Source organism: Gallus gallus, chromosome 2, assembly GCF_016699485.2.
Source record: "Gallus gallus isolate bGalGal1 chromosome 2, bGalGal1.mat.broiler.GRCg7b, whole genome shotgun sequence".
In the NCBI taxonomy this organism is placed as follows: Eukaryota; Metazoa; Chordata; class Aves; order Galliformes; family Phasianidae; genus Gallus; species Gallus gallus.
This window is the reverse complement of record NC_052533.1, coordinates 7,529,701-7,556,460: the sequence shown is the minus strand read 5'-3', so window position 1 is coordinate 7,556,460 and position 26,760 is coordinate 7,529,701. Positions and strand designations below refer to the sequence as shown.

The 26,760-nt window shown below is 39.3% G+C and overlaps 1 protein-coding gene across 4 annotated transcripts in view; it reads right to left on the bottom strand.

Annotated features, from left to right (window-relative positions):
• Positions 1 to 26,760, bottom strand: part of DPP6 (dipeptidyl peptidase like 6) — a 490,036-nt gene that overhangs the window by 102,084 nt on the left and 361,192 nt on the right. For all 4 annotated transcript variants that reach the window (XM_004939151.5, XM_004939153.5, XM_418545.7 and 1 more), the window contains exons 4-6: positions 24,050 to 24,144; positions 21,232 to 21,306; positions 1,933 to 1,985 (exon numbers count right to left, since the gene is read on the bottom strand). In XM_004939151.5, coding sequence (XP_004939208.1) covers positions 1,933 to 1,985; positions 21,232 to 21,306; positions 24,050 to 24,144 — 223 coding nt within the window. The remainder of the gene's footprint in view (positions 1 to 1,932; positions 1,986 to 21,231; positions 21,307 to 24,049; positions 24,145 to 26,760) is intronic.

Below are 26,760 nucleotides of genomic sequence, written 5' to 3'. Positions count from 1 at the left end.
AATATATCTAAGATTTGTCCAGATGAATGATAAATGCCCATGTTTCATGCAAATGCCAGTAAGCCATGCATTTCAACTCTATCCTGTGCTACAGTCACATGAAAGATCAATGCAATTGTTACTATGTGGTGTTTGCAATGGCTGTTTACATATCTACAGCCCAAACTGCTTTCTAAACCACACCTTTCACAATATAAAACACTGCAATCCTTCCACCTCTCTTCCTGCCTGATCCAACATTGCATCATGCAAGGCTGTACAAGCCACATCCCTGCAGGTTTCCAAAAGTCAACCAGTTAAAGTCCTGAGCAATCTGCTTTGAACTGGATGTTGGACTTCATGAGATCCTTTCCAACCTGAATTGCATGGTGATTCTATGATTGCCCTGTGTATACAACAGGTGCACTTTTTAAAACTTCACAGGTTTTGTCAGCTATTAGAAGCATCCAAAGTATCTGCTACCAGCTTAGCCATCATATACAGAAATGAAACAGAGAACAAGCAAAGTGAATACTGAAATTATATTTCAGCACAACTACATTGTTACTTCTTATCATTCCCACACAGCTATCACTAATGCAGTACTTAAAGCACACAACCTGGCATCAGATTTTAGCCCTCTATTTGCTGACAATGATTTGAGGAATTTAGTTTATGCATTTCCAATGATGCTACAGAAATATCACTCTGAAATGCCAGGAATCATTATATGCCTATGTGTGTCATGTTGATATGATGGAATCCCGCTCCTAACCACTTGGGTTAGTCCTTAAATAATCAGGACAAGAAAAAAAACACACAAACAAAACAGGTATATTTTAAGGGATAATCAGATAGGAACTATGGGATAAACTCTAGACAAACAAGAGGTGAGCTGCAGGGAGATGAGAATGGAGCTGAGGGTTATCTACAATGTCACGGAGATAGAGCTGATTAAGAGAGATTTAAACAACTTCCCCATTGATCAATGATAAAGAAGGATCTCCTCAAGCTAGTTGATACCTATGTTAGTCATACTCAACCAACTTGATCAGCTTGTATAACAAAATGATCAGCCTGATGGATGAGAAGGGAACTGTGTATATTATCTCCCTTGACTTCAGCAAGGCCTTTGACACTGTACCCCTGAGATCCACAGTGAAAAGCTGTTAAGTGTGGGCTGGATGAACAAACAGTGAGGTGGATCAAAGACTAGCTGAACTGCCCAGCCCAGAGTAGTGGTCAGTGGCACAAAGTCTAGTTAGACTAAGCCAGAAATGCATGGAGTACCCCAGGGATCACTATTGGGTCCAGTCCTGTGTGACATCTTTATTCCTTATCTGGATGATGGGATGGAATGAGCACTCAGCAGAAATTTAGGAATGCTTTTGTAAAGCCTATGGGGGATTATTGTTTGTCTGCACACTTACACTCTGAAAAGATATATACTAGAAAACCCAAAGGCTTATGACTTCAGTGTAACTTTGAGTGTAGTGGGATTCTGTGCACACACAGTGGCTCTATCTGCTCTCTGCTGGGATGCTAGAGAGAACATTTGTGTGCAGGGAATCTGCTGAGAGATCTAAAACTGAAGGGTGATGCCCCAGTCGTGGCTAAATTTAAGGTGCTGGCACCTTTGGATAGATCCTCCAGCAGTGCTCTGGAGAGTGGCCAACAATGGCTCCCAGTCAGATGCCAACAAATCTACGTTCTGACCAAAGCCTTGAAAACTGGGATGTGAAATTCATGTAGTCTGATGTTCCAGGGAAGATGAGTACTTCTGCTTCCAGACTATGTCATCTTTTGTACAACATATAGCACAGCGGATGCTGCAGCTGAATGCCAAACCTCTGCAAAGGGCTGTCATAGGGAAACCATTGGGCATGATATAAATTATTTTGAAGAATTCTTAATGGATGAATTTTCATATGAAAACACCGAATAATTGCTTACCCGTGAGGAATTTTGCTGAGGACATAATGCGCCGTGTATGAATGCCGATAGATCTACAAAATGAAATTAAGAAACAGAAGAGAAAAAAATAGATTAGTAATTGTCAACTCCATTAATGGGGCTCTTTTCCTGAAAATAAATAAATAAAAAAATAAAGCCCATCATTTATGGCTAGGGAGCAGTTATTCAAAATCTGTAGTAGAAAAGAACAATGCATTCATTCACCTAATACTGCTGTGTGTTCTTTTTGTCTTGCACTTCATTACAGTTTGGCAAATGGTATACATCCAGATGCTCAGTGTCGTTACCATGACTACCGGGTCTTTGATTGAACTGGGGGCACATGCTCTCCGTGCAGGCTAAATATAGAACAGTCATTAATGAGGACACCTTGGTCAGCTGGAGACAATCTCTCATTATAAATAAACACAACAGGGACATAATGCATATTTCTCTTCTTTATTCCTGCATTAATACAACTGAGAGTGACAGTGGGTGATCTCCGAGCAGGTTGTAGGACCAGAGTCAGCCAGCAAATGAAAGCTTATTGACTTTGGACACAGAACCGACCTCACGTTTGTATGACCTGCTAAGATGCTAAGTTGCATCTTCATATCCATTTACACTCTTCTGGGCCTCAGTGGGGAGCACATCAGTTTGTATGGCAGGCCATCTCAGTAGGGAGAGTTTATTACTTATAAGTAGCAAATAATAACACCAGAGTCAAGGTCAGTGCTTTAAGAATTAGTAAAATATTTTTCTCTAGTGAAGAGAATTTTATTTATTTATTTTTATTTAATTCATTTATTTTATTTATGCCAAGAAACCATGAGATGTCCTGGATGGTGCTGCAAGCCTCAGCAATGATCATCCCAGGCACACTGCATGGCAGATAAGAATGCAGGACTTTCTATAACTCAGTGCACAGTGGTATAGATTTCTGGGGGGCTTAACGGAGAGGCAGAGAAATACCTCGTATATCATTCTGTAGATATTAAAACCAACTTTTCTGTTATGATTTAAATCTTTATATTACTGCATAATCCACCCTGGAAAATAAAATAAAAGAATACATAAAAATCTATCACAGACTGCAGAAGTGACAAGAGAGACTGACACCAGACTGATGTGACTCCATCTCTTCAATTCATTCATTTCCTTACAAGGATCAAGTTTCATCCCAAAATCAAATCCTTTTTTTAGGCATGCTGATACATAAAGTCACCCCTAACAAGGTCAGTCTCTGATGTGTTGGTATCAGGGAAGATCTAGGAGCACAAATGAATTCACTGCAAGACTGCATTGATTTTAGTACACAACCTTTCCAGATTCACCTGTTGCAGATAGCATCAAATAAATTACCATTATCTCATCTACAGCTAATCACACAAAAGCCAAACAGCTCTTGAAGCTTATAATGCTGAAAATGGAGACCTCGCTGAAGCCTGTGGCCTTAGGTTTCATTTCAGACTTGCTGAAATACTAAAACTGCTACAATTCCTTAAAGAGAGTGCACTGGAGGAGTAGATTTGTCTATAGAACTAGAAAACATGATTTAGAGGGACTTGGTTTAGTGGGCATGGTGGTGAGGAGTCAACAATTGGCGTAGATGATCTTAGTGGTCTTTTCCAACCCTAATGCCTCTATGACTCTATGAAAGCCATACAGGGTCATATGATGACAGTGGTATGATCTGCAAGCTTTTTTTCCAAGTTTAGAATAGTTTTATAGGTATGAGAAGATAGATTTGTGTTCACTGCTTTCCTGACATTCAATAGTACATTGCCAATAAATACTGAGCAACTTTTGTCTCCAAATATCCTGGCAGTAGGATAAAGAAAACAGTATAAATATATAAAAAGTAGGCTGGACAAGGAGAAGCAGAAGTCAGCCTCCAAAATAAGTATGAACAGAAAGCTTCAGGACAAGATGGAGAAATGTGGCAGGCTGGAGGGAAAAGAAACAGCCAGGGAATTTGTGAGAAGGCCATCTGCTGATGTTCCCACTTGTGGTATAGAGTCCCCACAGCCATGCTGGAGGGCTTAAAGCTGTCTCAGAGCCATTAATGGAGACCAAGGTAAAAGATTTATTACTTTTTTTTTTTTTTTTTTAAGGGTTTGGGAGCAGAGCAAAAGAAGGGTTGCAGAAGTCTCAAAGAATACCGTTATTTTCCAAATGTAATTTGTCATTCCTCTCTAGGATCTTCGGCCAGACTCTAAAATATGTCCAATTAGCTAATCTTATACCTTGTACTGTTCAAAGGCTTCTGGTTCATTCACAGGTGCAGTCCTTCCTTAAATAAATCTTTAAAGTTGGTAGGTTTGCTCGTGTAAACAACAATGACTTGTGTGAGCAAAGACTTCGTGATCTGATGTTTATCATCATTTGAGTTCTTAAGGACATCAGCCCATTCAGTTCCAAAGTCCTTCTCATCCCAACTACTTGAAACACCTTTGGAAAATGCACTGTGAGCAACCTCCCTGCGCAGACAGGGAACCAGGAGGAACTCCAAGTAATGTCTTTCTAAAAACTGAAATGGGTGCTTTCCTCTTAGATACACAAACCAAATGGAATTATTTTAAATTTTTCGGATGATGACAATATCTGCTTAATATCTCGACTAAAATATCTGCTAAGTTCTATTATTCATTTATCAGTAGGAGAATCCCACGCTAGGGAAAAGCATAGGATCAGCATCTCTCTGAAAACCAAAGTCTCAGAGACTGGGTAGCTTTTGAAAGTTCTTATTTATTTTGTACTTATTTTTATTTTGTATTTTGTATTTATTTTTATATATATTTCATATAACCTGCCTGGTTTTGAGGTTTAATCAACAAAAATAGCAGTGTTAACTCTTTCCATTCTTTCAGTGTACTCAAGGGGTGCGGTATGAGTTCACTGCACTGATTTGACTATCTTAGCCCTAATTTTGGCTGCATACCAGAAGCACACAGCTCCTCTCAGTAGAGGGGCACACTCAAAGGCAGCAGAGTTTTTGGCAATGTTTTGCTCTGTAGACCCTCTGTGCCAAGTTGTCCTGCCAGCATAACTCAGAATAGGTTTGAGATTGCTCTAAAGGGCTCTAGGTATTATAAAAACTGGGTCACGATAACTTCTATGCCAGCGGTGATCAGTGAGTGCTGTAGAAGTCATTATACTAAAACCACAGTGCCAGAAGCAGTCTCCCACTGGGTATTCTCAGCCCAGGTCACAGCACAGATCTTGCCTACTTTCAGTCTACATTATCTGCTGCAACATGTGCATGTTTTTACTGAAATCACAAGGGGTCTAAGAGATGGCTCTGTCTGTTTTCCTCTCTCAAATGCAGAAAAATACAGTACTGATTATATATGAGAACACTTTGCTGTGAAGCCACTGACCTCATTCTACACAGTCAGCAAAAGAAACTTGGACCTGACCACATGGCAGTGGGAATGCAAATGTTGCAGCACGTACAGCAGCAGAGTGGAGTCCTCTTTTTCCTCACCACCAAATTCCAAAATAACACATAAACCATGGGTCCTACAAGCCACAGAAACAAACTGGAAGATGTAATTTCTGTTGCACATCAGAGCAAAGTATGATGTGGATGGTCATGTCTCCTTGAAATCCCTTGTATGTTCTCCAAGGATACAGATTCTAGTCCAGCAGAGCTTATTCAACAGAAAGTGGAAGTTATTTAAAATACAATGGATTTAGACTCTTTCATTCACTGTGACTATTCATTTAAATTGTAATTAATAGCTCTTGTTCGTGTCCCCAGATGACTGCAGCAGCACTTGACACAAGCCCAGAAAGACAGACAGGGCCCTTGTTACCCCTCACATCTCACCTGCTTTGTCACATGGCACAACCTAGACACAGGGTCTTTACCTTCACTAACATTTTAAAAGTTTGGCATTTTCATCATCATTTCCAACCTGGCACAGCCTGTGCAACTCATAAAGCATTTGGGAAAGTTTTTAGGTGGAAAATTGGGATCTATTTCCATCATAAGAAAAGGATATGCTGTCTGCTGAGGACATACCACCAGCATCAGAAAAAGAGGAAGAGTTTAGTTTACACTTCCATCTTCTGTGCTTGTTTCTGTCATACACTGTGGGCTGATGCTCTGCTAGCAACAGCAATCTGCATTCATTGAAAGGCTTTTCTTTATGTCTGCATGACAAGGTGCTGAATCAGTGCAAACAAGAGACATGTGCAGGCATGAAAAGGCCTGCTCACAAAGATGATTAGAAGCAAAGAAGTGGGGACTTAGATGAAAACTCCCCATATCAGCGCAACACTTCCATCTTCCAGCAGGCTGCTCTATCAAAACAATTAATTTAGGGTCTTCTTTCTCAGGACATTGAACAGTTTGCTGATCTGAGGTAAAGCTCAGGGGGACTGGCTGTCCTGATCTCATGACTATTAGTTATGTGATAAATACAGAAACAAAACATGTTTTCTGTCCATTTTCTAAATGATTCCATACAGCCAACTGGTCTTTCATGCCTGAGTATTACTTAGCTCAAATTATTACCTAGAAAATTCACAGAATATAATGTAATTAAGATTTTTAAAGGGAACAGTCACAGAGCAGGCTAGAAATATAAAGCATATTATAATGCAGTTCAAAGGATTAATATCAAATTTCTAGTACTTTGTGTTTTCTTCATAGTTTGAAATCAAATATTACATCCAAAACGTGATCACAGCACCCTTAAATAAAAATTACCTCTTGTCATCAGAAATAATACTGTACAACAGTTGCCTGAAGTGTGAGAACAGCAAGAAAGCATTTTAACATAATTCATCATAAATCCCTCAGTAGTTATATGGGTAAAAGGAACCACTTTTTATTCTGTAACAATAAAGTATATCTCCAAGTAATAGATCCCCTCAGGACGCTTAACTGACCCAAATTGTCCTTATAATCTATTCCCTTTCATGCACTGCAGCAAGACAGTAAAAATAAAGCATAAGTGGCTGGTGAAGTGGGAACCGCCAGATCCATTAGAAGAGTTTCCTACAAGGTGTCTCTCAAAAGACATTTGCTGTAAGTAGATTATGCAGTCCGTTTTCCTACTTGTACTATGAGTAGGAAATCCCCCCCAGATGCACATATGGAAGTCAACCCTGTTGAATAATCCCAACCGTGTGACACAACTGCGTACTACATCTTTCTAAACTGCCCTGGAACCCCATAAACCTGCAACTCATGCTACGATACAAGCTATGGAGGTGAAAGCAGGTTTGGCATTTGTCCCTTAATATTTATGCTATATTTCTTCATGGCATTCCATGGAGAATTGAAGCAGGTCACTTTACCTGTTCTGAGAATTCTCTCTAATTTTGATGGAAGTTAACATTAAAGATTAAATTTGCGCTCAGTGAGTCATCATTTGCCTTGATAAAAGCCCTTCATGATGCTCCTGGTTTTGTTGGGTCTGTGCAACCTGAAAATTGATGGACCCATCTGTTCTGTTGAGAAGAAATCTTTCATTTCCCCTAATAGGTTGGACTTGCCTCCCATACGACTGAAAAGAAAAACCAAGCCCTACAGCTGAGCACTAACTTCTTGGCAATGATTTGTTCAAGTTATAATCTTTCAGAAATACGTTCAGGTGAAATTACATTTTTCTTGGTTCTCCCATGTATTTGTGATTCAGAGCACAAAGGGCTATCTCTGATTGAGCCACAGCTTGCGGGCAAGTAGGTAAGAGCCTTTTTATTTTTTTTTCTCCTGGTAGAGACAGACTGGTCATCAGTATTCTCCCCAGGTCAACTATTTTATTAAGGTATTACCACCATTTAACTGTTAATAGGCACTCCACAGTAACCAACTCTGAATCAGTCTCTGAAAAAACACGGTATCTATTCCTTTTGTGTCACTGCAATGAAAAAAAATAATAAATCCACACCTGTATTTTGTACCCTAGGCTTGATTATTTGTCAGAACCAAACAACTCAATAAAGCCATATAATTTGAGGTCTTTTCAACATTCTCACCTTCCAAATTCATTGTGATACTGACCTACTTTGTTTTTTTTTCTGAAACAGCAAACTCTTATATTGTATTAGACTGTATTATCCCTTTATACTTTATTCCTTTCCAAGCAATGTACCTCTAACACAGTCTCAAACTGTATGCCAGCCTGTTGATACAGTCTTCCAAGGAGCACTGCCCATTTCAATTTGTGCCATTAATAAATTAGGAATACCATAATGAAATGCTATCCTCAAGTGTTTCCTGTGCATCAGTTCAGCTGCCAGCCAAACAACCCACAGCTGTTCCTAACACCTGATTTAGGATGCTCTTACCCTTCCCCTACACCCCATCCAGATGATCAGCCCCACATGGAGTGTGGTCACAGCTGTGGGAAGTGTTTATTGTCAGCATTGTGCCACACCAGGGAGGTCTGAGGAACTTGGGTAAGAGCACAGACAGGAGAAATAGGTCTAGGAAGGAAGGGCAGTTAGAAGAATGGGTCTCTGGGGGCAATAGGCATACAGAGCATTTGGCAGATGGTTGCCTTTGCTATAATTGTCTCTTCCACAGGAACTAAAAGCACCAAGATCTATACCTGGCAAATGTATGCATTATAGAGGAAAAAAAAATAGAAATCATAGAAATAGAAAAATAGAAAGCATAGAAATCCTTTCTATTGGAAGGATCTCAATGCAGCAGCTTATTTATGCTTGTATAAAATGATGCTGCCAACACCTAGCAACCGTTGTCTCAAGGAGAACCAAGCAGACAAAGTTCCATCACTGCTACATCACTGTGAACAAGGCACTGCTCCACTGCTACCCAATGGCATATAAAATCAAGAAGCAGCAATTAGGTATCTCCAAGGTACCTAAGGAAGAATAGAGGATACTAGGAAGAAATTTTAGCAGTTGCTTTGAAAGAAGAGAATGACATGGTCTGTATAAGGGATGGAGAGTGAAAGAACATGAGAGATCACCAGGAAAAACCTTTGCATGGCTCTATTTTTTAAAATCTTTTAGTGATTCATTCAGTTTTCTCTGAGGCTGCAGATTAAATCATTTCAATATGAGTCTGAAGGAGCCTAAGGCTGTAAGCTTGTCCTTGCTGTGTGCAGGATGATTGGAGCAGCTCTGCAGCCATGCAGTACTGTGGATGGCCAGCCCTCCTGCCACCCATGCCGGAGAGGCTTCCTTGGAGCAGAAGTGATCTCACATCAAGGTGACATCAGGAAGGGATGGCATATTCATGCCACAGGCTCTAGTTTTTCAGAAGCATTTGTCACCCAAACTCACACCATTTGTAATAGTGTTATGTTCTGCAGGCAACATGTGCAGTTAACACATAAATCTCTCCCACAGATGCATGGGGTGTGTGAGTTGGGATTAGCTAATTTTCCAGCTCCTGGCCCAAAGTCCTCTGAACCAGCTAAGCCAAAGAATTACTCCTTCACAAATAGTATCATCTCTAGCGTGCAAGATAATCACAAATAAAGTATGATGGGTGCATCCACTACAGAAATAGATGGACTGCAGTGCTGTAGGTTAATGCTGCTACTTCACACTCTACAAACTGATTATCTCTCTGTTATTTCATAATAATAATTCTTGATTAAAAGATATCCATCTGAATTATGTTTATGAGAGCTTTATTCTGCTGATGATGCCAAAAAGGAATTCTAATGCCAGCTTCAGTATTTATGTCTCTGTGACATGGCAGAGGTAAAGTGGATGCTCTTTTTGTTACAAATGCAGCTCCAGAATCAACTTAGGCTCCAGGTATTAACATACAGCTCATGTGCCAGATTTCGCCCCTAGGAGAACGTTAATCCAATCTGCCAACTGCTGCTGCACTCTAATACAGCTTTGCCCTGCCAAGCAATTACAAAAACCTCCTTTTGCTCCCGAGCCACCTGTCCCTCACAGTGCTTTGCTGGCACCAGCAGCACAAGCAGCCACTTGCAGTCACTGGCTTAAAGGATGCCTGCTCCATTTTCTTCTGGTAAATAAAATGGCAGATACAAAACACTCCATAGTGTTTTTGCACCAGCACTTGTGCACTCGTTGCTGCTCTGTCCCAGGATATCAGGGAGCATTTCCAATCAGTTTTTAAGAACTGTGGGTAGGGGCTGTGAATAATGAACTCATTTTGGTTTTGATCTTTTTAAAAAACTTCTACCAATATTCACATAACATGGTAGAAGCACCCCGCATAACATTGTAGAACCATCCAGGTTTCCCTCCTGCTTTACAATGGTCTTAGGGAAAGAATGGATGCACGTTCTCCAAACACTGCATCTGCTTATTTTGAAGTCCTGTTCAGAAACTTGAAAATGAGAATAAAATTATCGAGAACAAAGTTAATGCTGTGATTATGACATACTTTGCAATACTTCTATCTGAGGAAAAGAAAAAAAGGAAGAACAAATAACTTGGCATTATTACGTAATAACTATAAGAGTACAAAAGTAGCCTACAACCACATAAAAATTTTAGAAGGAGACAACAATTTTCCAAAACTGGATAAACATAAAAATCTGTAGTCTGTACAATGCCCCACAAACATACAACTGTGCTTCTCTTGAAATATCACTGGTCATAATACTGGTCTGTACTAGGTTAGACCTAGAGTCTATCTAATTTGCTGCCTTGTTTCTGAATGTAGCTCAGTGCAGGTTTAGAAAGAAGACCGTAGCTAGCATAGATGTGGTCATCCTTCCCTATAACACTTCCTCAAGCTCTTGGCAGCTTGGAGCTGCTGTCTTCACAGCAGTCTTCTTTGAGGGCTGTCTCTGCCATTGAGTTTTCTAGTCATTCTTCATGTTTTTGCACCTACAACCTCATGTGGCAACACCCCACAAACACTCCAGACAACTGCCCCAAAAGCATGCTTGGGATGTGGTTCCTCCAATCATCCTCTAGCGTTCATTTTAGCCTCAGGCCTACATCCCACAGAAAACTACTTACAAAGGTAGCCCAGGGAAGCTAATGCAGCTGGGGAGTTTGTGTTGTTCACATCTATATTTATGTCATTGACTCTCATCGTTATTGACTTTGGAGGTACAAGTTGGGTGGCTGAAGGACAGTATGATAAATCAATGCTTATAAGAAAACATTAGATACTGTCTTCTTTAAATGAAACATTTCTTGAGTTGGGCAGGCTGAATGTGGGGAGACTCTAAAACCCTTCTCTCTATGGTGTTTACAATCCAAACTACACAGCTTTGTAGCAATTACATGAGAACCAAGCCAGGGAAATGAGCTGGATATTTAATATATCTAATTAATTTATTCACTTTTAAATAATTCAATTTAGGTATAGAACACTACATGTTCTTTTATTAAAAATTTCTCCTAGCATATCAAAATTTCTTACTCTAGCAGTTGTGAGGGTGAATACTACAAAGAAGTTAGCACTTTCACTGAAAGCTTTTATGACATTAATCAGCTCGGGGGCAGTCTTAGAAGACTCAAAGAAAGGAATCCAAGACAAAAAAGATGTGATCTTCAAACAATGTTAGAGAGCAGAAGGGAAAGATCACTGGTTGGTTGTGGTTGTGAAAGGAGAATGAAAGCATTGAGATATATGCCAGGAACCTCGGTCCAAAAAAGCTCTCTCTTGTCAGTGAAAGATTCATTTTCCAGTTCCATGAGAGATCAGAAGACTCTGAGCTGTATCTGGATGCATGCGTGGGTTTAATTCACCATAGGCAACATTTCTATTTTCTGAGATAAGGAAAATCCACTGGCATCACATAAAAGACCTCTGGCAGCAGAGTATTTTGTGTGTCATCCTTGGCATCTGCAGACATCTTCAAAGGGGTCAGTGGATGGTGGTGATGGTGGGCATCCCTTCAGAAAGCGAGGGGAAAGGAAACAAGGCAGAAAGAAGTACAGAGCATCCCCAGTTCCTTGTGTGCTGTGCATCTCTTCACAGCAATGCCTCAACCAGCATCACTGTACCGGTACTCTTCCACACCTGCACACAAAAATCTGAGGATTCTTGAATTTAAAGACTTGAAAAGCCCTAGAATTCATAATTCATTTCCTTTTCTAGGAAATTTTTCTTCTTCATCATCATCTTTTTTTTTATTTTTTCTTTATTTTTTTCTTCCATGTAGAGAGTAGAAGAAAAAATGCATAGAAATTCCCTGTTCCAAATCTGGGTCGTTAGCTGCCCAAGGAGGAATGATAATGATGGGTTTTAACATAGCTCCGATAAAAAACAGAGTTCTGCAGGCAGTTAAAGAGATAAAAGGCACTTGTTCAGCGTAAACACAGAGCTGGATTGAGGCATGTAACAGCTGAAAAGGAAAACATCTCCATCAGGAGATTTGCATTTCTGAGCACAGAGACTTCATTGGGGCGCAATGCATAGCAAGATCTGTTTTTCCAGAAGAGGGCACTAAATATATTTTCTTCCGATTTCATTGATTTAAAATAAATAAATAAGAGAGGTCAGAAATCAGAAGAAATAGACCATAAACTCCTGCAGGCCGGGACTGCTTCGTATGTCTCTGCACAGACATCAGAATTAAATTCTTTCTGATTTTTGAATTCTAATGCCATTTTCCCATTTTGTATCCTATTCTTAACATATCTCCTTCCTTAACATTTTAAAACATCTATCTATAATTATCACAGTCCAGTGTAAGTTGGATTCATCCCTTAAAACTTAAGAAAGCAAAATTATGCTACAAATAGGAACTCACCCCTCTATAATTCTAAAGCTCCTAGATGTTGCAAGGTATCTTTGCTAAGTTCTTTATTAAGATCTATTCTTTTCAGTAAGTTTTATGTAGCTGTATCTATTTCATTCCTGATAAAACATGGAAGGTTCCCCCATCTTTCACTCAGATGGTTTCCACTACAAGTACAAGACAGAAAACGGCAGTGATATATCTGCTGTCTATCTGAGTTTGACTATCTAGGAGACCTTGTACACTTATCTTACCTGTGCTTTATTCAAAGATAAATTTCAGGCTATTTTTAAGGTGCTTTGTGAATTTTGTTAGAACATTATTCTCTGCTAGTCTGTCTATTCAAGTTAGATCATCTATACACTCAGAAAATGAACTAGAATGAAAAATGTAAGATTGTTCCAGCACAGAAAAAGGTTGTTTTTTTTATTATGTTGTTTTGCCTTTTTTTTTTTTTTAATTTTCCCTTCTCTGTTTGATGAAAATCTCATTTACTAAAGAAAATATTTACAGAGGAAGACTGCTGATAGCTGATACCAATACATAACATACCCATGTACTCTTGCATGACAAGGTAATTATTTCAGACTTTTGATATTTTTCTGCTCTTCCCTGGAACAGTGCATTTTCTTTCCAGTTCACTGATACACATCTGTGTCTGAATAAATGTAGGATATAGTTTGTTCGCCTCTGCTACATAAGCAAGGCTTAGTTTGAGGTATCATTTTGTACTCAGTCACATCTGTGCAATTTGTATTGAAGTCTGCCATCATAAATCACGAGGCTTAAAAGTCAGTCCTAACTCCATGCATTTATATTAGAGGAGAAGCAGTAGTTTTATCCTTTGTTTCTAGTAGGAAATACTTAAAGCTCCAATGGCATGATCACAGAATCATAGGATCATTGAAGCTGGAAACACTACTGAGATGTGTCCAGTGGTCATTCCATGGAACAGCTGAAGTCACCACACTCAGGTTTTAATGCTCTCCATTCCTTGCAGTCAGTATTTTGTTGTCATAATCACATTAAACAACACTAGCTAGAATAGAGACTCAGTAAGAAACCAACATTTGGTGCATTTTTACTGAAACCACTGCTAAACAGGGAGCATATATTAGCAAAACTGGAATGTGGGGGCTGGGAATTGTACCTGTTGGGCAGAGCTTTGTCTGTCATTTATGACAAACATATCACATCGTATTTAATGAATGTATTAAGATGATCATTTCATATACACATTTATGCTGAAAATACTCTCTGATGGGATGAAAATCATAGCTAAAAATCCCTAAGCAGTTTTGTTGTTTGAAAGGACTGCAAGACCACATGTAACCATAGTGGCTACTTGTGATAAGCACAAATCCCCACCTTCTACCTCCAAAACTGAGATGATTCTGATGCTAGAGTACCTCCTGAGGATGCTGGAGAGAACCCAGTCCTACATTTAAGGAGTGAAAACATTCCTTCCCTGGATAATAAGCACAGGAAGCCTCCATCCACTCATTTTTCTTTTTACAATGACAAGTCCTTAATTCCTCTTGTCCCCACTGTGCAAGGAACTCAACTACCAAAATGTCCCTGCAATTCATGTAGGACTGCCCAGCCCCTTCTTATTTTAGTTGGATTTCTCTTCTTGAATTAGACTACACCATGTCAAAGGAGAAGGATTTTTTTTAAGAGCAAAGAACCATTTTGACCACAGAAAGGAGCACATTTTCTGCTGGAGCACTGTAGGGATTTGAAATGAACCACAAGACTCCTCCAAAACTAATAAGAAATAAGCTTGACCACTTTTCTCCCCATGTTAGTCCAAAACTGGTGCTGATGACTACAAACATGAAATGTTGGTTACTCTGTGGTTTCTCCTGAAAGAAGATGCAGGATTAAACCTCTCACTAATTGACATTCTATCATTCTGTGCCTGCATCCAAAACTTTCTATTCCACGCAAACTACGTATGGGAAATTGCACAGAGTGATCACTGGTGAGCACTAAGACCAAATTTCTCACCACTTGATAATATGTTTACTCAATTACAATGGATATGCACCCTCCCATGGTGAGAATTTATAATTTTTGAAGCGTGTGCAGTAGGGAAAAACAAAAGATTTGTGATTGCAATGGCTCAGCAGTCAAAGGCACAAATGAGGACACCTGAGCAGGCACTGTTTGCACAACTCTCTAATAGTTCTAAAAACCCATAAATCCCTCCAGAGCTGTGTGGCAAACCTCCCTGTCTCTTTCTGCTACAGAAGACAATAAAATACTAATTACGCTGAACCAACTGCTGATAGCAAAACACAACAGAAGAACTTGATACATCAGTATGCCTGACAGAGATATCACTACGTGAACACAGATGCATCCCCAGGAAAATGTCCCAGTTGCTCAGATTTTGTTTATTTTCAGCTGTGGTTTATTTAATCCAAGGTGATTGTACAGCACCGGTGTTTTGGGTGAGCTGCACACATCCAGGTCTGACAGTGCAGAAAAGTAAATGGAAATGGAGAAATGATCTTCAGTCAACCTTCTCCGATGCCTTTGAACATTTTCTTTTGTCTATCCTGTTGCTATTCAGCCCACATTGAAAATGACAGCTTAGGGAATTTATTCATGGTGGTTTTGAGATTTGAAAAGATAAGGAGTCTTTCACAAAAGGTATTTTAAGAAGAACAGATTCATAATTAAAAAATCACAACACGCTCTCCATTTAACACAAATGAATGCTTCCAAATTTTCTCAAATAGCTGCTGCTTCAGCTTCAAATCCAAAGTAAACCATCACCCAGAAAATTACCCTCAGCTCTGTTCTTGAGACTTTCTTGTTAATACAATACTTCTGGACATACAACTCTTAGCTTTTGTTATGTAAATGGAGCTGGAACACTTCTTATCTTTGTCACTACAAACAGGATAAAAAGCCCATTGTTAAACAAGGATATTTGTTGTACTGATCTTGGCTTCTGAAGTAATGTGACTCAAAACAGTATAGAATCACAGAGCTGTAGGGATTGGAAGGGACCTCTGGAGATAACCCAATCCAAGCCCTGCTAAAGCAGTTCCGTGCAATAGGTTGCACAGGAAAGTGTCCAGACAGATCTTGGATATCTCCAGAAAAGAAGGAGACTCCACAGCCTCCCTGGGCAGTCAGTTCCAGTGCTCTGTCACTCTCACACTAAATAACTTCTTCCTTGTGTTAGTATTGAACTTCCTGTTTTCCAGTTTCTGCCCACTACCCCTTTGTTCTACAGTGATGAGATCCCCTCTCAGCCTTTCCTCCGCACAGCCCCAGGTCTCTCAGCCTTTCCTCATAAGGGAGATGCTCCAGGCCCTTAACCATTTTTGTATCCCTCCTCTGTACTCTACCCAGAGTGCTTCAGGTACGGCCTCACCAGGGCAGAGTGGAGGAGGTGGGGGGGGGGAAATCACCTTCGTCCACCTGCTGGCCACACTGCCTGATGTACCCTAATATGCCATTGGCCTTCTTGGCCACACGGGCACACTGCTGGCTCATGGCCAAGCTGGTGCCCACCAGGACACACAGGTCCTTCTTCACAGAGCTCCTTTACAGCAGGTCAGCCCCTAACCTATATTGGTGCATGTGGTTATTCCTCCCCACGTGCTGGACTCTACAACTGCCCTTTCAGCTCTGGCTCCCTAGAATCACCTGGCGAAAACTCCACATTGGCATACTCATAAAAATGGCAAGATTTCAGAAGTTGTGAGCATTTAATTGAAATATTAACTAATATCTGAAAGGTATTAGTAATATTTATTCTATAGGAATCAGTTAAAGATGTTATTTTTATGAAAAGACTCAAGGTTTAGCAAATCATAATGGGTTCAATGAGTCAATGTAGTTCCACTAATTCACTAAGAACTTACTGACTACAGCCCTCCAGTGAATCAAGAAAAGATACTTTGCCTGAAAATGTGCACAGGAATACATGTGCAGACTGAGCAATAGAAGAACATTTTAGCTAACAGAACTTTCACATTCCTAGGACTGATTTTTTTTTTTCCCCTTCTTTTTATGTAAGAACTGCAGCGACAGATTTTATGCTACTAATGGCTAACATTCTCTTGAGTAAACAGAGTTACAGTGCATTAGGCTTGGAAATGTCAATGACTTGGGAAACTACATTTTGCCACCAGCCTTGGATAATGTTCAGCACCGCCCATATATTGTGCAGCTTTGCAACTGAGAAGGAGCCTTTTGGTTTATGAGCAACAAAGATTCAACTCTGCATGTATATGAAAAAAAAAAAAGAGTATAAAAATGAAAATGATAAGCTTTTCTGCTCAAAACTCTCTGAAAATTCTACTGGTTTACACAGTTATCAAAAATGATACAAACCGCTAAAACAGCCATCTTGATTTTATGGAACTATTCTAACTGTGCTCACTTTACCTAGCGCAAACACTGTATGCTATCATTGTTTCTGAAAATGAAGTTGGGTTGGAATGAAAAATAAATTTGAATTATATTTATTGCCACAGAAGGAAAACAGGTGTAAACAGATCTATTTCTAGCACTGGTAAATGTTTCAATTAAGTAATACATTTTCAGAGCTAAAATATTAGTATTACTAATGATAACTATGACAGTATCTAATTTTCAGAGGCATATTTATCATAATAATAGTGCTCACCTAACTCAAAAGGATGTTTGGAGAAGTCATTAATATTTATACCTATTAGTGGTTTGAAAATAACAAGTATTATTTTAGTTTTCACATGCTAAATTAAAGCAATGATGAGGCTGCAATTAGAGTGACAACCACAAAGCCTGCTCATTCTACATAACAACCACATTTGGACAAATTCTAAAAAATGTAGCAACTCTAATAATATGCTGCATTTGAAAAATAACTGTTTTTCAGTTCCTTCATTTACTCAGTATAAAATCTAGGGTTTGGAATAGGTCTTCTGAGGTCTCCTTGGTGCCACCTCTCTCAGCACCTCTGCCCTCTCTCATCCTTCAGTTGTTTTTCCAAAACCCATCCAAGTTTTCCATCCAAGCAGAGATCTCTTTAATGAAGCAAAATTCAGTTGTGTCTTAAATTCTCAGCAGGATACCTGCCTCTGGCTCAGGAACCACAATGAATCTCTGCCTAAAGCACCAACCAAAAAGCAACACCATCAATCACTTGTAAGTCATCGTGACACCCACAGCAATAGGCAGGATGGAAAAAAATACAAAACTCATCACAGAAACTATTCTAAAAAAAAAAAAAAAAAGTAGTTGGACCTTCTTTAATTGCAATGAATATTAATTCTTTGCAGCTTTCAGCATTATAAAAATGCATTCCTTTAACTTGAAAATAGGTAATAGCATCTGTTGTATCAGCTGTTAAAGTCCTGAAGCCCTAATTGTTGTTCAGAAGTCTTAGCAATTTGGTGTGTATTAATCAGCCAGGACGTCTTGCACGTAATTGCTCTTAACTAGTTCACACACAGTAACAGACTGGTAAATTGGAAAAGAAGAATGAACAGCTTTAAGAAGAATGTGGGCCATTTTAATTCCTCTCCTGCACTATGACGACAGCTATTCATAACTAAGTCAATTAAATATTCTCTATTTAAAGTCTCACCGTGTCACTCAAGAAAATCTCTTTTCTTCTCATTTACTTTTCTCTGCTACTTTTATCACCATTACGTAACGCACAAATTACACTACCACAGAAATCTACTCAAGCCCAGGGCTGGTGGCTTTCTCCTGGCACCAGGTTCCAGATGGTACAGCTGTGGTGCACTCTGCTAGGATGCTATGGCTCAATCCCAATTTACTTATGTGGAATTACTGAGCAATGTGGGTACAGCTCCCTATGCATTTTGTTGAATGACAATTTGAAATCAGTTTCCCCATGGGTGCATTTATTCCACAGTTCTTTCCCAAAGCTTCACCCTGTGGTTTCATTTGCAGGCTGCAGCTTCTAGTGTAAGGAAACAAGAACATGACAAAGACTTCTTCTGTTTTAAAGACAAAGAAGCCTGGCATCTTCCCTATGACCTTTCAAAACAAATCTGTGGTCAGGGTGGGAAAAGCTCCCTATTAGCACAAGGCTTAGGCAGAATACAGCTGCCTGAAAGACTGAAGTTCCAGAAATAGAAGCAATGGAAAAATGAGCTGAGCAGCCTGGTTAGCCACAATGCACCCACAGCAGTCCCATCGCTATCTGCCAAGCAACCTCCTCATAAAAGGGCTGCTCTGAAAGTAATGCTTCCTATTTTATGATGTTGGCCCATAATGTCATAGGCAGATGTTGATGGTACGGCAGTAAAAGATGAACATGCTTGACAATATTCCATTACATTTTGTTGCTGGGTGACAGATGGCAGCAAAGGGGCAGTCTGACACAACTGTGTCTGACATGGAAGTGCCTATGAAGCAAAGATGTGGAATCAAATTCCTCCATGTGGAAAAAATGGTGCCCACTGACATTTATCAATGCTTGCTGAACATTTATGAAGACCAAACAGTGGACATCAGCACAGTGAGGTGGTGAGTGGTACATTTCAGTAGTGGTTACAGCAGTGTGAAAGACAAGCCACGTTCCAGTCAGCCATGAACAGCTGTCCCAACACAAAATGAAGAGCATCTTGATCAGCTCATCGACATGAATTGGCTAAGGGTGGTGACTATGCTGAAAAAGAGTGTTTTGTAGCTGAGAGTTTGCTCTATGAAACAGTGTTATTGTACTCTTTGCAGCTGTTGTAGTTTCCATGGAAATAAACAGCAACCTATGTATTATGTATATTAAGATATCATGCATACATGTAGATGCAGTGTAAGTGTATTGTGTAAAAGTAATAACAGTATCATATCACCACTATTTCTATCACAAATCCAAAGGGCAGCATCATACAAGCCTCTATAAAGAAAACTAACTCTATCCCAGCCAAAAGCATGGCATGCTTATATTCACAAGCATATAAAAGGTAGCACATCACTCTTGTAAGTGGAGAAAAATAAAGCAGTATTTTCAGACACCTATTAAAAAAACCCAACATACACAATAGGCTCAAGAAATTTCTTTTTGAAAGTATTTCTGGAATCAAACATGAAAGAAACGTCCTTTGACAACATATTTCCTGAAATTTCCTTCTGACTTTGCAACAAGGACAACTGCCCAAGGCTTTACTAATCAATTTCTTGTGCTGCTGAAAACAGCGTAATTTGAATTTTGGCCAAGAACATATTTTGAAATATAGAAAATGTGAAAAGCTTGATCATTATTATATAGCCATAGTCTGCATATCAAGAGAGAAGAGTAAATGATTTAGCAGTTATTGCAACTTTAATACATACACCCAATATGAACCAAATAGAACCACCCAATATGGCTTACTAACCCTCTATTAGTACACTTTTTCATAAGCATGGATCTTAAAGAGAAAAAATAAAAGATTTTTTTGTTTAGTTTTGTTTCAGAACACTGTTTCAGGAATTCTTACTATCATAAACTCACATACGAAACCTTGAGCAATTTTCTGTGTTTTTGCACATAATACAAAAAAATCTAGTCACATCCTGAAATCTTCTTCCCAAAGTTCCCCTTTCCACCTTGGGCTTTCCTTTCCCAAGGAAGGGTTTATGAGTTATTCCTGGAGTTTACAATACAGTTTTATTTGACCTTTTCCTAGCATCGGGCATGGTTCTCCCAACTATTACACTACTGTGAGTCAGGAATAACCCAAATGATGACAGCAGAGAAATCAGATGAGCAACAGGGCGACAAATTCTACTACCCCAAGGACCCATAAATTTCCTTTGGTTAGCAGCTCAAACCAGATTTATTGTATGGAAAAGAACTTGCAGTTGCTAGTGAATGAATTATTTCCATTTTGAGCAATTGGTGCATTCCTAAATTATGGAAACAGAATGTATGGGGCTTACAGTTTATCTAAGCGATACAGCATAGCCATCATTCAATTTTTTTCAGATCTTACCCCAGCAGAATTTTAAAAGAAAATAAATACTATTCATGCCTAAGAACTGCTTCCCTTGCGCCTGGTGCTTTAGTTATTTAAATATGACTCATTATACTTTTCTCTTTTGAAGTTTGGTAGAAAAGAATTACCCTAATCTAAAACTCAGAAGTAACCCAATGGTGATTTCTTACAAATGATTTATACCAAAACCTCTGAAGAAAAGGATTTATAATGGAAGTGATAGCTCAGCCCTAACTGCAGCACTGGGAACGGTGACACCATAATTAATGTATTATTTCAGTTGTGGGAGACACTGACAGTTGCTTTTTGTTCTTGGGAAGAAATTTATAGTGTGACTGAAAAAAAAATTACACAGAAGAGGAATAGAAATCCTTGTAGCAAAGACACATCCTTACAACTCTCCTCCCAAAGCCTATAAAATTCTGTCAATGACACTGTTTCCTCTTTGCTGTAATTTATACCTTTCTCCTCTACTAGATGGCAGTGTGACACGCTTTGAGAATATCCAAGAGAGAGGTTTTCTTTCTTTGTTTCACTGGAAGCAATTAATTTAAAATACCATCTTACTGGCATAGATTTGGAAAAAAAATAATCCGGAAAACAAAACAAAAACAAACAAACAAAAAAGAGGCTACCAGTGGTTTTGTGCTCTGAAATCACATCTATTTACTTACTGGTTCAACATTAAAAGCAAAAAGTGCATATTCCCGGTCAGGTGACACTTCGTATCGAACAGCCTTTAAGGAGACCTAGAAAATAAACCAGACATTGAAATTATTTCAAATTATTTCTTTATTTTCAATTTTAAAGCTGTCCTTATATAGATGAAGATTACTGCCAGACTAAGCATCTTGAAAAATAACATTTCATATCTCTTAAAAAAACAAAAAAACAAATAAACAGAGATTTTATGCAGGCAAATGTATGTTTCCATAAGAGGAAAGATAACCACACTATGACACAGACCAGGCAGCCACCTCAGGAAAGTTTTACCCCAAATCCATTGCACAGAGGCTGGCAGACAGCAGGTAGAGGAAAAAATGTGGTAAACAACTTAATTCCCTCATTCCCTGCAGTCACTGGCCATGGTGCTGGAGGTAGCAAGCAGTAAATACCTGTCAGAACGAATTAATAGTAAGAAGACACCACTGCCTATCCCACTTAAGACAACAATGAGGAATCCTAATGCCATTTTCCCCAGTCAAGAAAGTTTTTGGTATGATGTGGTGATTCAGCTTTCCTTGTGCACCCTGATCTGAACTCTGTAAAAAGCTGCACTGTGAGTCTTGCTAACGAGAATAGATGCCAGAATATCTCAGACTTGTCAGGAATTCTCCCTGCTGCACTTATCATTTGTGTAGTGCAGAAATCCCTTCTCCTTTCCAGTGTGCTTCATAACATACACTGCCAATACACATGGCACCAAAGAGAGGTGCTGCCAATACACCACTCTTCCATTGTCTTTCAAGGCTCTTAAATCCTGTCCTCTCACCTAATAAACTGTTTTCAAGTCACTGAGATATCCTCTGGTAGAAGAATGGAAGGGAGAAGTTGGACTTTAGGGAAATGTACAGCATCCCATGAAAAGAGACCTCCCCAGCATCAGCAGAGCGGAGGGGGCATGAGGTGGGACAATACCAAAGGCAGAGAGGACTGATGGGCCACTGTAGTTCAGAGTGAAGGCACATTTTGTTTGCTGATATATTAATGACATAGAGAAAGGAAAACATTCCAAGGCAGCAGAAGTTATTCTGATCCAAGGCTGGCAAGGAAGAGGACAAATACAATGTGACAGAAAGAGGTATTACAGCAGCTTTTATACTAGAACTTTTGGGATGAACGTGGAGGTGATGTTCTGCAGATTTGTTTATCTAGAGGACAAAGGAGCAAGGGTAGAGCAAGCAGCAGGGAAACTATGGCACTAAAGAGTAGGGTTATCTTGTAACATTGCACTTTTCTTGTGAATAGTAAAAATTAAAAATGAGAGGAATAAAAGAGAGGACAAATGGAATTAGCCTGACCTCAGCAGACCTTACTATTAATGGAAGACAGCCCACTTCCTTACACACAGCATGGTGAAAACACTCTTCATGGAGAAAATGCAATATATAACAGAGATAAGAATCACCATTACATCAAACTGGGAAAAGTCAGAGATCAACAGATCCTGGTTCTAGCCAGCACATTGCACTGATTCGTTATATCTAGGGTGGGTATATTTTACAACATTCATCTGCTCTGGCCTTACTGGCCCTAGGTTATTGACACTCCAAGTCATGGTCTGTTAGGCTGACAAAAAAAATGAAAGAAAAAAAGAACAGAATAGCAGAAGAAAGGGGTTACACTCTGTTAAAAAAGAAAAAAAAAAAAAGATTGCTTGCATGGTGTAGCAAAGAGTGAAAGTTAAGAGGCAGCATGTGAAGCTTAAGGTTGAGTCCTTCAGTAATAATTCAGTGATGAATTCCTTGTCTCGTTAAAAAAAAAAAATACTGTAACTCTACTCTATATGAGTTATATACTCAGGTTTACTGCAAAATAGAGTCAACCTGAAATTTAGTTTTAAAATTTAATTGCTGATTTACTTCCATTTTTTGAGACCAAGTCAAGTCTACAGTTTCCAAGACTGTTTTCTGGAGACCTTGGGTCATTAATAGTCTGTTAGCTACTCTCTACTTCTGGACTTCTGCAATGATATTACACCAAAACCAAACCAAACCAAAGAATGAGTAATCCCTCAAGCTGACTAAACTCTGAGGGAAGTTATGCAATTTTACCAGGACAACATGATTTATATCTTGTGGCTATAACAAACATAAGAATATTCAACCTCAGGAATTAGTTTTTTAAGGAAATTTTGAAAACACACTAACATATAATTTTCTAACACAAAGCTGATTTCATCTGCTACAAAAAAAAAAAAAAGCTACTTCCTAAATAACGCACTGTTTTAGCTGTGAATTTATTTTATTTCCATTCATTTTCATAGCAGCCTACTAACTTCTATCCCCAGTAATTTCTTGGGGTCTCTCCCATACGCAACCCATTTCCACTCATCATCATTATTCATTAACATCACTGTAATCACATTACAAACATTAGGCAAGAAAAATCAGTAAATCCACAAGTTAAAAAATAAGCATTTACATGGAGTAATGTGGAGAATGTTACCAACAGACAGTAAACAGTATCAATTGTTTTTTTTCTATTAAGCATGCAAAGACCAGAATTATGTACCTTCCAATTATATGTGATATGCAAGACTAACTTCAAATATCTATATGATATTTTCCTGTAGTATAAAAGAAACTGAACTTGCAGTATAATAATGAAAGCTGGAGCTGAATTTCAGATTATCAACTGCTGCTTAGCTCACAGCATTACCAGCATATTGTTTCTCTTTGACAACATAGGGTTGAAACCCAAGTCATTCTCTTCTTTTTCTGATCCAACTGCAAGAAAACTGAAATTATGCTCATTATAGAAGATACTTACAATTTTTTTGTTTTCTATTAATACTGTTGAATTGTTAGTTTCAACATTCCTCAGAATCACTGTGCCATTCTGGTTTCTATAAATGAATTCATTATCTGCAAAGAGAAGAAGAAAATATCATTAAGGAAGTCTGAAATTGTCTGTTTATGCGGAACCCAACAACGCGCTTGATCCAAAAGGACTGCTGGAAGCCTTCCTGTAAAGAGCACAGATTTTCTAATTCAGCCACTGCTTTAACACTAAGGTGGCTTCCAGGATAGCCATCAAACTTTCTGTCATACTGTCATATTGTTAGTGTAGAAAAACAAGGTCAGAAAATATTCCTTGCACAGAAAGGTTTCCAAGATCCTTAATATCCATGGGAGTTCATTAGGTCAGATGCCTGGAAAGTTCCTGAAAACTAAAGACAACTTACTTTTTGACACAGCATATTTTTGAAGATAGTATTGTACAGATCTTCTGACTCTGCTGCTTGTCCTAGTACCAGAAGGAGATGAATGGGAAGAAATGGCTATTTTCACGTGCAGCATGACAAATCACCTTGCTCTCGTTGCACTTTGGGACTACCCCAGCACTCAGGATGTCTGCACAAGGACAAGAATCCTGCAGCAGGAGCAGCTCAGGCAGTCTCCAGCTCTCAAAGCTCAAAACCTACTAGAGAAAGGCTAGGATAGGCGTATGAAAGAGACTCCAAATGAGGGTTGGGTGGCAGGTCGAAGGTTCAGGATGAAAAAACATTACAACAATAGAGGGCTGTGATCTTGTCAGATGTCATAAACTGAAGTTCAGGTCTGGTAAGTGCTTGCATGCACTGCCCCGCAGATAAAAGATAAAACCAAAGTTGCAAGCATGTTGCCATGAAAGGATTCAGCAGCTTTTCTTGACACAGGAGTAGGGTTACTGCTTTTTTAGCAACCTAGCTAAACTAACATAGAGAGCTGATGGGTCCTACCCAACTTCTGCCTCCAGCTTCAGTTAGGGAAACCATTCCTCACTGCCCACCCTCACTGTGACTGCCTCAGGGTGGTGTCATGGTGCATCCTACCAGGGTTAGGGACAGCTGAATGATTAAACATAACCCATGGGCTGTCCAGGGATGAGTCAAAGGGGACATGCTCCTTCCTCACCCATTTGTCAGACCTTTTTTTCGATTTTCAAACTCATGATGACCACGGTCATTATCCATCTCTGTAAGTTACTTGGCATGTGCAGATGTAAACTTTCTGTACTATACTTATTCATAACAAAACAGTCATCTCCTACACATCACTGGTTTACAACAACAACAACAACAAAAAAAAAAAAAAAGAAAAAGAAAGAAAAGAAGGAAAAAAGCCTATTTTGAGAATAAGGTGAAGCAGATTCTTTGGGGCCAAGCTGTTGCTGCAATATGGATAACAATCTGTTAGAGACTTCGAATGACTGTAGTAGACCTTTGGAGACATAGGCAAAGTTCTGAAAGTATCTCTTTCTTTTAATTATGGCACAAATTTTATCAACACCTTTTGTCCTGAATAAAAACAGCAGAGTTAGATTAAGACTTGCATTTAAGACCAGAGTAGTGAAGAGTTCCTGCTTGGATATGACAGCATTAAAATGTTGTCATTAGTTATGTGGTATTGTCCAAAGATATGGTGTTTTCATTAGCTTTCCTGATGGTATTCAGGACTTTGAAATATTGCTTCATACAATTTACAACAAAACTAAGTAAGATTTTTCAACCTGTAAATATATTGTCTGAAGAACTAGGACAGACATCCAAAAAGTCATAAGCATGAAGAACATAAGTAGGGAATGCTAATTCCCTGCCCCTCCCAAAAGAAATATTAGGAGGCATTGAATGATGCCATCCAGTGACAGGTTCAACACAAATAAAAGGGATTATTTTTTTACACATTAGGTAATGAAGTGGTGGACATCACGGTCTTAGAGTAAAGCAGTTGTCAGGAATTAGAAAAATGGATGAAAAATCCAGAAAAGATTATAGGCCTTGAGGGGAGACACTTTTTGGAAAGCCCCTGAATCATAGAATCAATCAGGTTTGAAAAGACCTTAAAGATCATTGAGTCCAACCACAACTTAACCATACTACCCTAACAACCCTCCGCTAAATCACATCCCTGAGCACCACATCCAAATGGTTTTTAAACACATCCAGGGATGGTGACTCAACCACCTCCCCGGGGAGCCCACTCCAGTGCTTAACAATCCTTTCTGTAAAGAAGTTTGTCCTGATATCCAGCCTAAACTTACCCTGGTGCAACTTGAGGCCATTTCCCCTCATCCTGTCACCTGTCAGCAGTGAGAAGAGACCAACCCCACTCTCGCTGTAAGCACCTTTCAGACATTGGAAGAGAGCAATAAGGTCTCCCCTCAGCCTCCTCTTCCCCAGACTAAACAGCCCCAGTTTCCTCAGCCTCTCCTCATAGGGCATATTTGCCAACTCCTTCACAAGCCTTGCTGCCCTTCTTTGGACCTGCTCCAGCACCTCCATATTCTTTCTGTACTGAGGTGCCCAAAAGTGAACACAGTACTCGAGGTGAGGCCTCACCAGTGCTGAGTACAGGGGCAGGATGACTTCCCTAGTTCTGCTCACCACACCATTCCTGATACAAGCCAGGATGCCATTGGCCTTCTTGGCCACCTGGGCATGCTGCTGGCTCACAGTCAGCCAACTGTCCATCAGTACACCAAGGTCCCTTTCCATCAGG